The sequence below is a fragment of the Etheostoma cragini genome, chromosome 3, assembly GCF_013103735.1.
Source record: "Etheostoma cragini isolate CJK2018 chromosome 3, CSU_Ecrag_1.0, whole genome shotgun sequence".
NCBI classification, from domain to species: Eukaryota; Metazoa; Chordata; class Actinopteri; order Perciformes; family Percidae; genus Etheostoma; species Etheostoma cragini.
The window spans coordinates 12,950,931-12,964,354 of record NC_048409.1 but is presented as its reverse complement, the minus strand read 5'-3'; the positions used below and the strand labels follow the sequence as shown (position 1 = coordinate 12,964,354).

Below are 13,424 nucleotides of genomic sequence, written 5' to 3'. Positions count from 1 at the left end.
AGCGAGAAAGGGGGGGGGGGGGGGGGGGGGGGGGGGGGGGGGGGGGTACACCATGTGTCGCTGACAACAAGGAGAGAAAAAGCAGGGAGGAGGAAGGAGGGCCCAAAAATGATTCAGTTTGGATTTTAACATTCTCATAACAGCCTTTTCAAGAGCTCACCAGATGCTGTTTGAAATCTGCCCACAGAAGAAAAACAAAGCCTTCTCAATCTCTCCCTGTCTTTCTCACACACATACAGAATCAGAGAATTTCCCCTAAGTGGGTCTCTCTAGTACAGTATATATTGTTCACTAAAGCAAGGCAAGGAAAGTTGTCCACTAATTTGACAAGTACTTTTTACACCCTAGACCTTCATTCTGGGAAAAAAAAAAGATAACTGTCAACAAACTCTGAAAACAAGGAATCTAGCCACACAAAAAAAACAGAACCACCACCTACTCATGCATCAAATATAGGAATTGATTTTAGGTTTAGCTGCAACCTGACGACTATTTTCTCAACTAATCAACTCATTTTTTTGGATAAGAAATTTCAGAAAATATATAAAATTGCGAGACGTATTCAACTTCATATTCATTCTTGATCTGTCCAACCAACAAGACAAGATACAATGTAAAACTGAGAAAATCATCAAGTTATTACCAACGTACTAAAGCAAACCGAAAGCGAGGGCGCAGAAGGACCTGCATTTATTATACCCATAAAACAAACCAAAAATCAATTGTACATAAACTCTGATCCAGGCAGGCCTTAAGTCACTCAGCCCGCATCGCCATCGACAGACACCTTTGAACTGGGAGGCTTATTTCTTACTGAAATAAATAAAATCCACTTGTAGGTGCAGAGGACCACGGCGACCCATCTCGAACACATCATCCTTGAAACTCACATGCCCACATTAAAGCTTAAACAGACCTCTTTTGAGAGGGTCAGAGCAACAGCTTGAGGCACAGGGCTCTTACTATGAGGCATGGCTCTCTAACGGAGCTTTAGAAACCCTTCCATCCATCCATCCACCCCTCTCATCTGGAGGTCAGTCAGCCTGCCACCAGTGTCAATCTGCTACTAAGTGAGCTGCAGGGGCTGTTTGATAAAAGCCTATTCAGGTATTTAGGTCCTGTGTAAATGGAGCTCTCTCTCTCTCTCTCTCTCTCTCTCTCTCTCTCTCTCTCTCTCTCTGAGACATAATTACGACTGTTGACTGGAACAGTGAGGTAATGGCACATAAATCCAGCTGATCAATGGTTACAGAGACTAAATTACAGGACATCCCAGCGCCATTATCCGACCAAAGGACAACAGGAGACACATTCCTGCACAGATGCAAAGGGGATTTCTGTTGCTGCTATGTAATTGTTTTCTCAGTTGGAATATGGTGGAAGCTATGTTGTTAGATTTCTAGCTTTACGTTTGAAGAGCTCACACAAAAAAAGTTGAACTAACAAAACATAAAAAGGAAATAAAAGGAATGTATCAAACTAAATCCCTCTAATGCAGCCAACCTGGAAGCATCTCCGCTGATTTGTTAAGTTGAGGCTTTTAAACTGGTGTTTAGAAAGTGCTGCAGGGTAAACATTAGCAAAGCTTCACTATAGACGAGGCTGTTTTAATCTTTAAACTGCATGAGTCATGATCAGCTGATGTATGCCAGACTACTCTTTTTTTCTGCTCTTGAGAATCTTTGAATTAACCTTTAATGTTGAATCAGAAAATCTTAATTCAGCAGCAGTATTGCAAGACATTAAACAACCCCTGAACCTCACAACAAAATAACCCATTTAAAAAAAAGGGCTTTCATCAAGTTGTTTACCATATTTTTGCTCAAAAATAACCCCCTACAGCAAAAGCCCTTTTTTCTGCTCAAAGTCAAGAGGCATGCTGCTGTTGTTGTTACAATGACACCTTTAGCAAAGAGAACATGTGGTTGGCAGTTTTTATTATTATAATTATTACTGGGTAATTCCCTTGTGTTTTTTTTTTTTTTTTTACAGAGAAATCCCCTTTGAGATGAAGGTCCCTGCTGACTGGCATCACCTTAGTCATGTCACACAAAAAGTGGTGCTACAACTAGAGTGACGGCAAAATGATTAAGATGGATAATGTGTGATAACTGTTATTCACTGCCTAACAAATCCCATGCTGCATACCAGCATGACTGCTGAATCTTAGGGAGCTGAGGATGAAAGTCCAAAAAGTGGCAAAGAGAAAATTGGAAGACTGAGAATGGAGGAAAACAAAAAAATATGCAAAGAGGGAATAAAGAAGGACACTTAGGCAAAGTAAAGAGCTGGGTCTTGTCTCAGTCTCCCCATCCCCGTCACCTCTTATCCTGGCAGAACAAAGGGCGCCAGCCTCCTAAATGTGGTGCATTAGCCCTTTAGTTCCAGAGGGGGAAAGGTGACACCCTCCATGTATGTGGTCTGTTCAGCACACATCTGTCAAGGCCTAAGGGGGTGGGCTGGGGCAGTGGGAGGGATGGCGTGTACTGGAAGCACAAGGAAGAAGCGGAGGAAAGAAGCGGAGAGCTTGAGAGAAAGGGTGTGTGTGTGTGTGTGTGTGTGTGTGTGTGTGTGTGTGTGTGTGTGTTTCTTCAGGACCCCTGCTGCGACTGAGAAGCCTAATACCCCGTATTTTCTGTGGAAGAATTAGTCCAATCGCATGATGTTGTTAAGCTTGGCTGGTCGCGTCCCCCCCCCCCCCCCCCCCCCCCCTTTATATGTTTGTCACTCAATCACAGAGCTGATATAAACAGACTGAAAAACTTAGACACAAACAAGAGACAAACTCCGACAGATATGCTTAGGAGCCAACGCGCACCATAACATTGGCTGTTGGTGATACTGTAGACATGTATGTAATTGCAATATCCCTGTTCAATATATCAATATATCAATAAAGTATTTCTGATTCTGATTTCTGATCCCTCGTTTTTCCCGCCATTCGCTCCTCATCGATATCACTTCTGAAAAACATTTGAAAAAAGAAAAAAGAATTTAAAGGGACATTTGCTGAAGTTGAATTTCATGGCTTTTTGCTTGTTTTACATAAACACTGGTGTTCTTTTTAAACTGTATCGATGCATTATCTGAATCCAAACTTCATATTGACGTAGCAAAGTTTCCCGTTCCAAAATGATTGATATCAATAGTACTGAAATACAACATTTGTTGAATGTGAGTCAACAGTGCCAGGACATTAGTTACAGTAAAATAATGTATCATTTTTACACCATAGTATTAAAATTTTGATTGTTTTGTGAAAGACGCACCCATCAATTATTGCTTAAAGTGAGATTCAAAGTTGTTTTTCTTACACTACACTAACAATTCCTACATTTGACAAACACACATTTAAGTTCTGTGAGTATTTTACAACCTGAAAACACAAAAAACTAAAAAAACAATTGCAAATCAAAATGCCTCTATTTTACTGGATTTTAGTTGTAAATTTCAACACTCCAATATTCTCCTTCAGCATCACAAGGAACTCTATTGGATTCTAGTTTAGACCTTTTAGGACTAAAAAATACAATTGGAAATTGCAGTAGTCAAGTTGTATTTCAAGTTGTTATGCTTCCGTTATAAATCCAATTCTAAGTTGTTAAACATTATTAAAATCAGAAATGAGAAACAAACTCCAGCCAGGTGTCAAACATAGACAAACCAATAGAGGAAGTTAATTCAGACCAGTGAGCCTCTGCCAAGTTCAAGCCTCTGATGAGATCTTAAGGACTGTTTGTTTTGCTGCTGTCAAAGGTTCAAATAGGCAGAAGACGGAGGTTTTTGTGACCCCTGGCCCTCAGGTCCTTAGTGGGTGTTCTGCAAACACTCCCTATTGATGTGTGGATAAGGAGAGGCCCGCTGCAGCGCACAATGCTTATGCTCATTTGAGTGGAAATGGACACCGCTCTGAAAAGAGGCAAGAATCTAGCAAGTGGCTGAAATGAAAAGAATATAATACATATCTAAGGGTACTGTGGCTGCTCTGTGTGTGTGTGGATGTGTGTGTCTGTGTGTGTGTGTGTGTGTGTGTGTGTGTGTGTGTGTGTGTGTGTGTGAGTGAGAGCATGGAAGTAAATATGAACGAAAGTATTTGTTTTTTGTGAGTGCTTCAGTAGTATATATATCTGGGATGTATAGAGCAGATACAGATCACTCAAACATACTGAGGTTGCCACAAAGTAGAGACACGGCTGCCGTTTTTTGCAATGACAAACTATAAACTACATTTCCCATCCAACTAAATCCAGCTGAACTTCCTTGACCTGTGCAGGAGGTTTCCCTGAAATCTGGCTAATGCAGACTGGGATAAGTAGTGAAAAAATCCCTCTGAGCTTTGAAAGCCCAGTATTTCAGAATGAATGATCCATATCGTGATTGATAATAGTATTTCAAATTAGTAATCTTATGTATGTATTTTGTGCACATCATGACAATATTAGGGCTTAGTTTCAATAACATGAAATAATGACTGTAAACACATAATGACTGTGAAAATTATCTTATTATTGAATAAATTAGCAAGTGAATTTGTCTTGGAAATATGAGGTGTAGTGTGTGTTGGATATGTAGGTCAAGCAGGAAGTGACCCATAAACATATCCAACCAGCTCTTTCATTGGGGGCCAGTGTTGCCCTCCTCCTCTCACCTCATCATCACAGACACACACACACACACACACACACACACACACACACACACACACACACACACACACACACACACACACACACACACACACACACACTCAAAGCCCCCCGTGAGCGTTAAGCAGGCCAGCGGGCCAGCCGAGGGGGCTCATTACAGGTCCACAGAGCGCCCCAACACAAAGGCCTGAGCCGCTTTAGCCATGGGATGATCTGCTCTCTACTGACTAGAGAGAGTCCATAGACGGACAAAAGGAGGGAGGGAGGGAATGGGAGAGAAAGAGGTGGAGGAGAGCAGAGAAGAGAAGAGGGGAGGAGAGCCACGGGCTTTAAGGATGTCAGGAGACCCCGGGAGAGAAAGCCTGGCGGGCACTCAGAGAGGAACGGAGGAAAGGAGGAGGAGGGTTAAGCTCCATGGCTACGTCAGGACATTAACATTCACACAACCTCCCAACATCTGCTGCTTCCTTCTCGCCCTCCATCCCTCCCGCTTTCCATCCCTATCTTCCTCTGTCCACTACCAACACTGGAACAAAGACAGTAAGATGGAGAGTAAGATGACAGATAGATGAAGAGCCAAGAGAGAGAAGCAAACGGAGAAAATAAGAAGAAGTTGGCGGCTTAGCAGCTGCAGGGGGACTTGGTAAAAAAAAAAAAAAAAGATAGTCCTTACATTTCAGGTTACACAAACATGCTATAAATTGGTGAGGGCAGTCTATGGTTAATCACAAACAGAGAAAAGGCAGCAGAAAACATGACTGAAAAATCAGTCCAAGTGCCAAATATAAACTCCTTTATCAAGCTCAAATCGGTGTAATTTCATGATCACGGGCACCCGAAGGCCTGATACAGGCCAGAATGGGCTCTCTGGTGAAGACAATCTTTAACTTAGCCATAAACCTGTTCTTTTGGAAGCCTCCAGGAAAGAGAGGAAAACCAGCGACACGTCCAGTGCATTAAACCCTCGCCTCTAGATCCACGTCTGGCCGTGGGCCGGGGTCTGCACGGGTCTGGCCCGCTGCACTCAAAGCCACATGCTCACTTTTATGTTGCATTAGTCTTTAGGGGGCAAGGCAGGGAGTGTGGGGTGTCTAATATATAATAAAGAACATAATTAAGCAGGGGGAAACAGAAGTCCCGCATTCCCAAACATAATTAGGGGTGGAAAAAAAAGAAACTCGATACAGCATAGTATTGCAATATTTTCAATGACAATACTGTATCGATACACAGAAGCCAAGTATTGATATTTTATTATATATGTGTTGGTCAGTTTGTCTGCTTGACAATCCCATTTTGCAGCAACAACTTGAAGTGATGTGAACAAATGTACTGTATCTTTTTAGATAAAACAGATGTTGACAAAGTTTCCTTTTGGGGACATCATTTGAAATTGGAAAAAAATTAGAAGTTGGAAAAAAGATTATAAATTGCACTATATCGCGGAATATTGTAACATGTTTAAAATCGCAATAATATTGCAACGTGCAATAAGTTTGGCGACGTTATTGTATTGGGAGGCGTCTGGTGAATCCCCCTCCCTAAATATAATACCCACATTTAAACTATGAGAGTTATTTCAAAGTATCATGAAAATGTAAAGCTGAAAAATCTGTGAAATCCCAAAATGTGATCGCAGCGTTGTTCTGTGGCCTACAGTGAGGCAGAACAAGTCTTAAGTGAGGTAAGTGTGTGGCTGCTGGGTGCTTTATAGATGATGTATAGATGCCTGCTCCTTTCATATATTTCCTGTGGTGAAATTAGAGCCCTGTTTTGAAGTGCTGGGCCCTTGTATGTGTGTGTGTGCATGACTGTAAACATGAAGACATCTTTCTCCACAGTCAATCTCTGCCTGTCACATCTGGCTCGCAACTCTACCCCTCGAATACACACTGGAATATATACACCGCATGCATGGTGACATCTATGACTTATGTACTGGGAGGAGTGTTTGAAATTAAGCTGCAGTGAATATGGGCTCAGAAGCACTCACAGCGAGAACAGGAGTGTGTGTGTGTGTGTGTGTGTGTGTGTGTGTGTGTGGGGGGGGGGGGTTCCACTCTTACTTGGTCTAAATGTCTACGCAGTACATTGTCTGAAAAAGGAGACAGCATGAATATCTGTCAACTCTTGAAATTTGAAATTGAACGATCTGACATGAGGTGGCTGTGCTGTTGCTCATGCACTCTGGACACTGAAGTAGTGCAATGATTAAACATTAAACGTCATGGCCATTCACCAAAAGTGTGTTTAGTATGTACTGTATATGTTGCGACATACTTCTGAGACATTATACATGGCCCTATCAAAACAGCCTACTGTAAAATTGAATATAAAAAATGTAAAAATAAACTTTTCTAAAAAATAAAATAAGTAAAATTAAACTAAATCTAGCTTACAGACTGACCACTAGCTAAAACTGAACTTAAAATTGAAAAGTTAAATATAAAAAATAAAAACTGAAATTGAAAACTATTATATTATTGCTACAGACTGAGGCAGCCCGACACAGTTTTCTCACACACTGCCTTAAAGTTAGCGTCCCTGGATGAGTGAGTGATCCCAGCCAAGTGTCAGACTCCGGCAACGGCTTTAAACCAAAATGTACCAAAAATAATGGAGGGAAGAGACACGGAATAATCATCGACTTACCTGCAGCCTGCAGGACCATGTGCATTCGGACTTTAGCCTGCTCTGATGGAGTCTGCAGAAGAGACAGATACAGATAGAGGGAGACAGATAAAACAAAAACAGAAAATTAGTCAACAATAATAGTGTGTGTTTTAATTGAACTTAAAAAGTTTCTCATTCTGCTTAGACAACTACAGAAGGGCTCAGTATGTTGCTCGAGGGCACGTTTAGCAGGACTTTAACACAAACGCTTTCCTCAGGATGATCTACCTGTTTACTATAATACCACCCTATAATCATCTGTATGAAAAAAAAAAAAAAACCTGCTGGTGAAAAACAGAAAGCAACAACATCTCTGACACACCAGGGAGAATCAATGAGAAAGAGATGAAGAGAAATTTAGAGACAAAGAGCGAGAGTGAGAGAAAAAGAGAGAAAACAAAAGCTGCTTTAACAAGTCTATGGAGAGTTGGATAAGAGGGCACAGAGAGCACATTTTACAAAGATCACAGCCAAAGACTCATCATATTCCCCATCCTATCGTTCGTGTGTGTGTGCGTGCGTGTGTGTGTTTGTGTGTGTGTTTGTGTGCGTGTGTGTATGCGTGCGTGCGTGCGCATCAAAAACGCTTAGCGGGCATGAACGGGGGGGAGGGCCTTGTGCTTTGACAGCTGTATTGGGAGGCAAAGCCCTTTCTCCTGACATGCCCTCAAAAGGGTCCTGCTGTAATTCCAATATCACTGCTATTAGATTTGAGGGTCTTAATTGTCAAGGAAGAATGATGGCTATGACAGGATGCGGAGCTGTAAAAGGCGAGCACGCTACAGATTGCTCTCTGGGTTGTTTTCCGGCACAGAGGCCCTCGTTACCATGCAGCGGTGAAGACGGTGTAGGATTAGAGAGAAATTAAATGCTAATGGGGATGGGATCTGAATCCGTTGCCTGGGAGCATCATTTAGACGACAGGGCCGGGGCGTCGCTGACAGGCAGCGCTTCCACCCTCCTCCTCCACCTTCACAGACACGCTGGCTCTTCCTTCCACTATTCCTTCTCCCAGCTCCCCCACCCACAGAAAATAAAATCCGATTTATCAAACTGTAAACTTGTCACTTTGTAAAAACGTCACTTTTCGGTGGCAGCCAGGGAAATATAATGACCCCCTTTAATGTAGCGATGTCAGGGTGCTGTATTCTAGATGGAACGCACATCCAGGCGCTACAGACAGACTGACGCACACTTAATGCAACATGGATGTGTGTGTGTGTGTGTGTGTATATCCCCTACAGCAGGACAACACTCTCTGGCACTTCTGAAATTACTAATCACTATTATACTGGTGAAGAGGAAGAACACTTGAGGCCTTCACACACACACACACACACACACACACACACACACACACGCACACACACGCACACACACACACTCATTTTCCCTCTCATGAACAAGTGATTAGGGCACAATTTAGTATTTTTTGGTCTTTTTGGGCATCTTCTTTACAGCAAAAAGAAGGATTACATGCCATAAAATAAGGATCTGGGCAGGATTAAAACCTGAGAAAATGGTACAGCGCTTAGCCCGCTAAACAATTAGAACGACACAGGAATCCGTCTTGGTACAACCAGTCATTTACAGCAATAACACATCACATCTTAACTAAACTGATCATTGTGTGCAGTGCAGTCATCTTGGTTACAGTTTATTACGACGCCCCGCTCAGTAATTACATTAGCGTTTGTTTACATTGGCCTTAAGGCATGTGTAAGTCCATGCATCGTCAACGCAGGGAAACACACACACACACACAGGCCAGCCAGCTGGGGGTAATATAACACTGATTCGGACACAGGATAGCAAACTGCTGCTGCTTTGTTTGTCGCCGTTTCAAGCAACTTGCTGTTCTTACGACACAAATCACTGATGTCAAAGTCATTTCCTATCAACCTGTAAATGAAAAAACACCTGCTTTAACATCAATGATTGGCATGTGGCCAGGTGTGCAACATGCTTAAAAGTTTCAGCAGGGAACATCACAGAACTTTTCTGCTATGTGTGATTCTGCATAGAATTACTCTTTCAAGAAATGCAGTTAAGAAAAAGATACAATAAAAATGGGTGTACTTCCTGCCTTAAGAACTACATAAGACAGGCTAATTAATATTAAGTGACATAAAAAGGTATTTAGAAGTCAACTTACAACTAACCAAACAGAACTATGCAGAACACAAACACACAAGGGGACATACAGTACTCAACATTGCACGTTTTGGCTTCCCAACAAACTCTATTTTTCTTCCAATTCACACATGCATGCCCGCTTAATCTGTTTGTAATTCATTAGTAAACAATAAAAAGTCCTTAATTTTGCTCCCCAGAGGCAGATCTATGTTCCCCCCACTGAGAAAGAGACACCCGCTGCATCTGAAGTGGCCTCGCCCCTCAATTAGAACTGCGCCTTTCCAACTCACACAAACAAACATGAGAAGGAGCACGGCGGGAGTGTGTGTTGGATATGAGCAGCACTTTCCTACCGTGGCTATAGATTACCACGCTGTGAGGAGAGGGGGGACAGGCAGAGGGGGACAAAAGACAAGTAAGACAGACGCACAATGTTGCCTTTGTTTTCTTGAGAGCTCAGGAATGATTGCAGACAAGATGAGGTTGAGTGTGAAAAAAAGGGAAGGCGAGGAAGAAATTAAAAGATGATGAAGAAAAAGAAGATGGACACAGAGGGGACCAAAGACAGACAGGATCAGATCTAGCCATCAAGACAAGAGTTTTTAGAAAGTAGAAATGTACAGACTTTTTTTTTTTTTTTTACCGAGCCAAGGCAGTCTTGTAGGCTGGCGTATGCTCAAAAAGTATTACGCACAACATGGGCAACATGTCATCAAACCACGCGGGATGCAAACCTGTTTATGGCTGTTTTCCAAGAAGCAATGTTCAAAGGTGGCAAGTTGACCATCATAAAGAGCCTTTATCAACGCCTAATGTGTTGCCCTATTACATCTAGCAATACTTAAATAGTATCATCTGCCCATGCTTTGAGATTATGTATCTCTGTCTCTTTGAGCTCAAACACTTAACGAGCCCTCTCTGAATGCAATAAAATCTCATCATACATGACCATGACTCTCTCTCTTTTTTTTTTTTTTTTTAGAACATACTTATTTTCAAGTAGCTGTCACAATAGAATCTACTGTTATTGGTCTATTACTGCAAGCTCTGACACCCACAACCACACACACTTGACTCGGGCTAACTCTCGTCCTAAATGTGACAGGAAGTCCTGTATGCTCACAGAAAGCCTCCAACTTGTTCCCTTACTTCACCATAGCGACGACAGACACACTGAGACACGCTTAGCTGAGAATAAGTGCCCAGCGTCTGTCCCATTAGTCAAAAATAAACATGTTCCGTTAGAAAAATAAATAACCTTCACTCGGCTTGGTAAAAACAATGCCACACTGTGTAGGATGAGGTACCGCATGCAGGAGATTCCATCTTTTTGTAGTTATGCTCTGGTCCAGAGCACTAATGTTAATGTTATTATTGGGCCTGAGGCCGGCTAGACAAAGCAAAGTATGGTGGGTCGGCAGCTGAATAAACGCCTGTTAGAGAGGCAAAACAGAGGTCAGATAGGCCGATTTGGCCAGATTATGGTCAGCTGGTCAGACTGCTTTTTCCCCAGGTGAGTAACTCCTTCTATCACACCAAAGCAAGAACAATCATGAACCGTATTACCAAGCAGAAAAAGTCATTCAACACAATTAACACTTTGAGTTACTTTTAGTCGCCCTATCCTGGCATTATCTGTCCATCCACTTGTTTTCATATAATCATTTACTGTATGAATATGGATACTGTAGATTGTTTCAGGCTCAGGTGAGACATGAACAAAAACTGAGGAAGTTAGGAGGCGACCAAGAGGAGAGGGCAGGACAATGAAGCAATGAAGGGTTAGATGGATACTGTAGGGTTAGAGAATCCGAGCGCAGCACTGCTGCTCTTACTGATGATTAGTTGAACTCCAGAATGGACAGACACAGTAAACCATCATGTCTCAGGCAGCTCTGAGGAGCAAAGCCAGTGAAGCTCATCTCATCTCTACCTCACCTCCACAACTCATCAGAACATTAGATGTACATTAGGAAGATTACCGTTAAAAGATTGAGCTAGTATCTCATTGTAAACCTGTATTCAAATAAATAAAGATATGATTAAACAGATATATCTGTCATAGCTAAGCTAAGCTTGCTTTTTGAAGCAATATGAGGAGAGCAACCAAATATTCACCTACTGCTCAGTGACTTAATTGCTTTCAGTCCTTAATAACCCCTTCGAGTTAATTTCCACTGAAAATAACAAACGTAGGGCACCCGGATAGCTCAGTTGGTAGAGCGAGGTTAACTCCTCGACGCAGCGGGCCCAGGTTCGGCTCCGACCTGCGGCCCTCTGCTGCACGTCATTCCCCCCCCTCTCCCCCCTTTCATGTCTTCAACCGTCCTGTCACATGAAAACACTAGGAACAATAAAGAACGTAGTGCCGGAAACTCAATAACAAAAATTATTTTTTGTCATTTTAAAACATTCATTTTGACATAATTTGCCATATATCACTGAAGATGATTGGTTTAAAAATAATTGAATTATCTTAATGCTGAGGGAAGCCAAATGACATGCACCCCCTTTAAATGGCGTGTGCCCATTGCTGGAATGAAAATCTAAAAGGACAGATTAGTGACTTTGTCTATGTCTCTATGTCCCCTTGATAAAATAATTTACCAAAGAGCCAGCCTCCCAAAACGCCTCCTCTCAAACTTTCTGACTATTTCACATTAGAATAAAACAAAGAGTTTGAAACCAAGAGTTTAACAGAACAAAATGATCAAGGTTACCATCAAGGTTTAAACATGGTGAATGGTTAATGCACATTAAAAATCATGTAAATGCCAGCAAAGTTTGGGACCTTTGGCACACATTAACGCCTCTTCCCTGCTCCCTACCTAAAAAGTAAAGAATCTGATGTAATAAATAAATGAATACATGAATGAAATCTGGGTTTGAGTAAACTAACCTTAGAGTTCCAGATGTCTCTAAAACACTATCTTGAGTCCATCTACTGTAACATTAATTTTAATTGCACCACTGTAACCCTTATTATCTGTCAATAAACCTTTTCTATATACACTCTCTAACTCTCTTCATGCTGGAGTTGATATGCTCTATATTCATCTCATTATATTTTTAAAGTCTTCATCTGTTTCCATTTTCTTTGATTCGTTGTATTCTGCTCAGGCTTCCTCCTCATCTTTTCTTCCTCTACGCCTCCCTCCCACTCCCCCAAACATACACATACCCAAAAGAAGACAGGGGAAAACAGAGCCCCTAGAAAATGCAATATTTCTGTTTTTAATATCGGGTCTATAAGATCAGGGCAGAGATGGGTTCCATGGCAATATGTTTATTTATATATTTTATAAGAAGGGGGAAAAAATCTGCCTATCAGTGTATGTATTTGGGGGGCCTGGGCCACTGTATCTGAGCTCATCTTATATGAAAAATAATGTTGTGTATGGCTATACTTTTATATATAATGGCAATATGGGATCAGGGCTCTTTTACAATGTGCCATACTTCAGGCTAGGGCTAACAGCATTTTATGGCCCGCCAGCAGTTCATCTTCATGTCTCAGGCAGGCAGGAGCACTGCATAATAATGTCGTTTCCTGCCCCCAAATGCTATTTCACAGGCCGGGGCTCATTTCTCAAACTTCACCACTTTTACAATTTCCCAAACTTTTATTCCCGTCATTATTACCAACAAGATTTCATTACGTATTTAGAATGTAAACAAGTCTGAGTAATGACACTCCCCCATCTTCCTGGAATCATTCCCGCTGATGGCTCTGCTGCTATCTCAGGCGCGTGTATTCATACAAACACACGCACACAAAAACATGCACGTGCATAAAAATACACAAAACCCTATGCACTGCAGTTTGCCCACATACAACAAATACGCATCCATACATAAACTGCCCCGGCCAAGATACAACTCAAAGGCAGTAATTTATTGCGTGTGTGTGCGCGTGGGTGCGCATTCATGTATGTGTTCCCGACAAAAGGGGGAAGCGGGGGGGGGGGG

At 41.9% G+C, this 13,424-nt stretch overlaps 1 protein-coding gene across 1 annotated transcript in view; it reads right to left on the bottom strand.

Moving 5' to 3' along the window:
* The window catches only part of rsrc1 (arginine/serine-rich coiled-coil 1), a 110,722-nt gene that overhangs the window by 52,875 nt on the left and 44,423 nt on the right, over positions 1 to 13,424 (bottom strand). Inside the window, exon 6 of the mRNA XM_034867108.1 lies at positions 7,299 to 7,350. Coding sequence (XP_034722999.1) covers positions 7,299 to 7,350 — 52 coding nt within the window. The remainder of the gene's footprint in view (positions 1 to 7,298; positions 7,351 to 13,424) is intronic.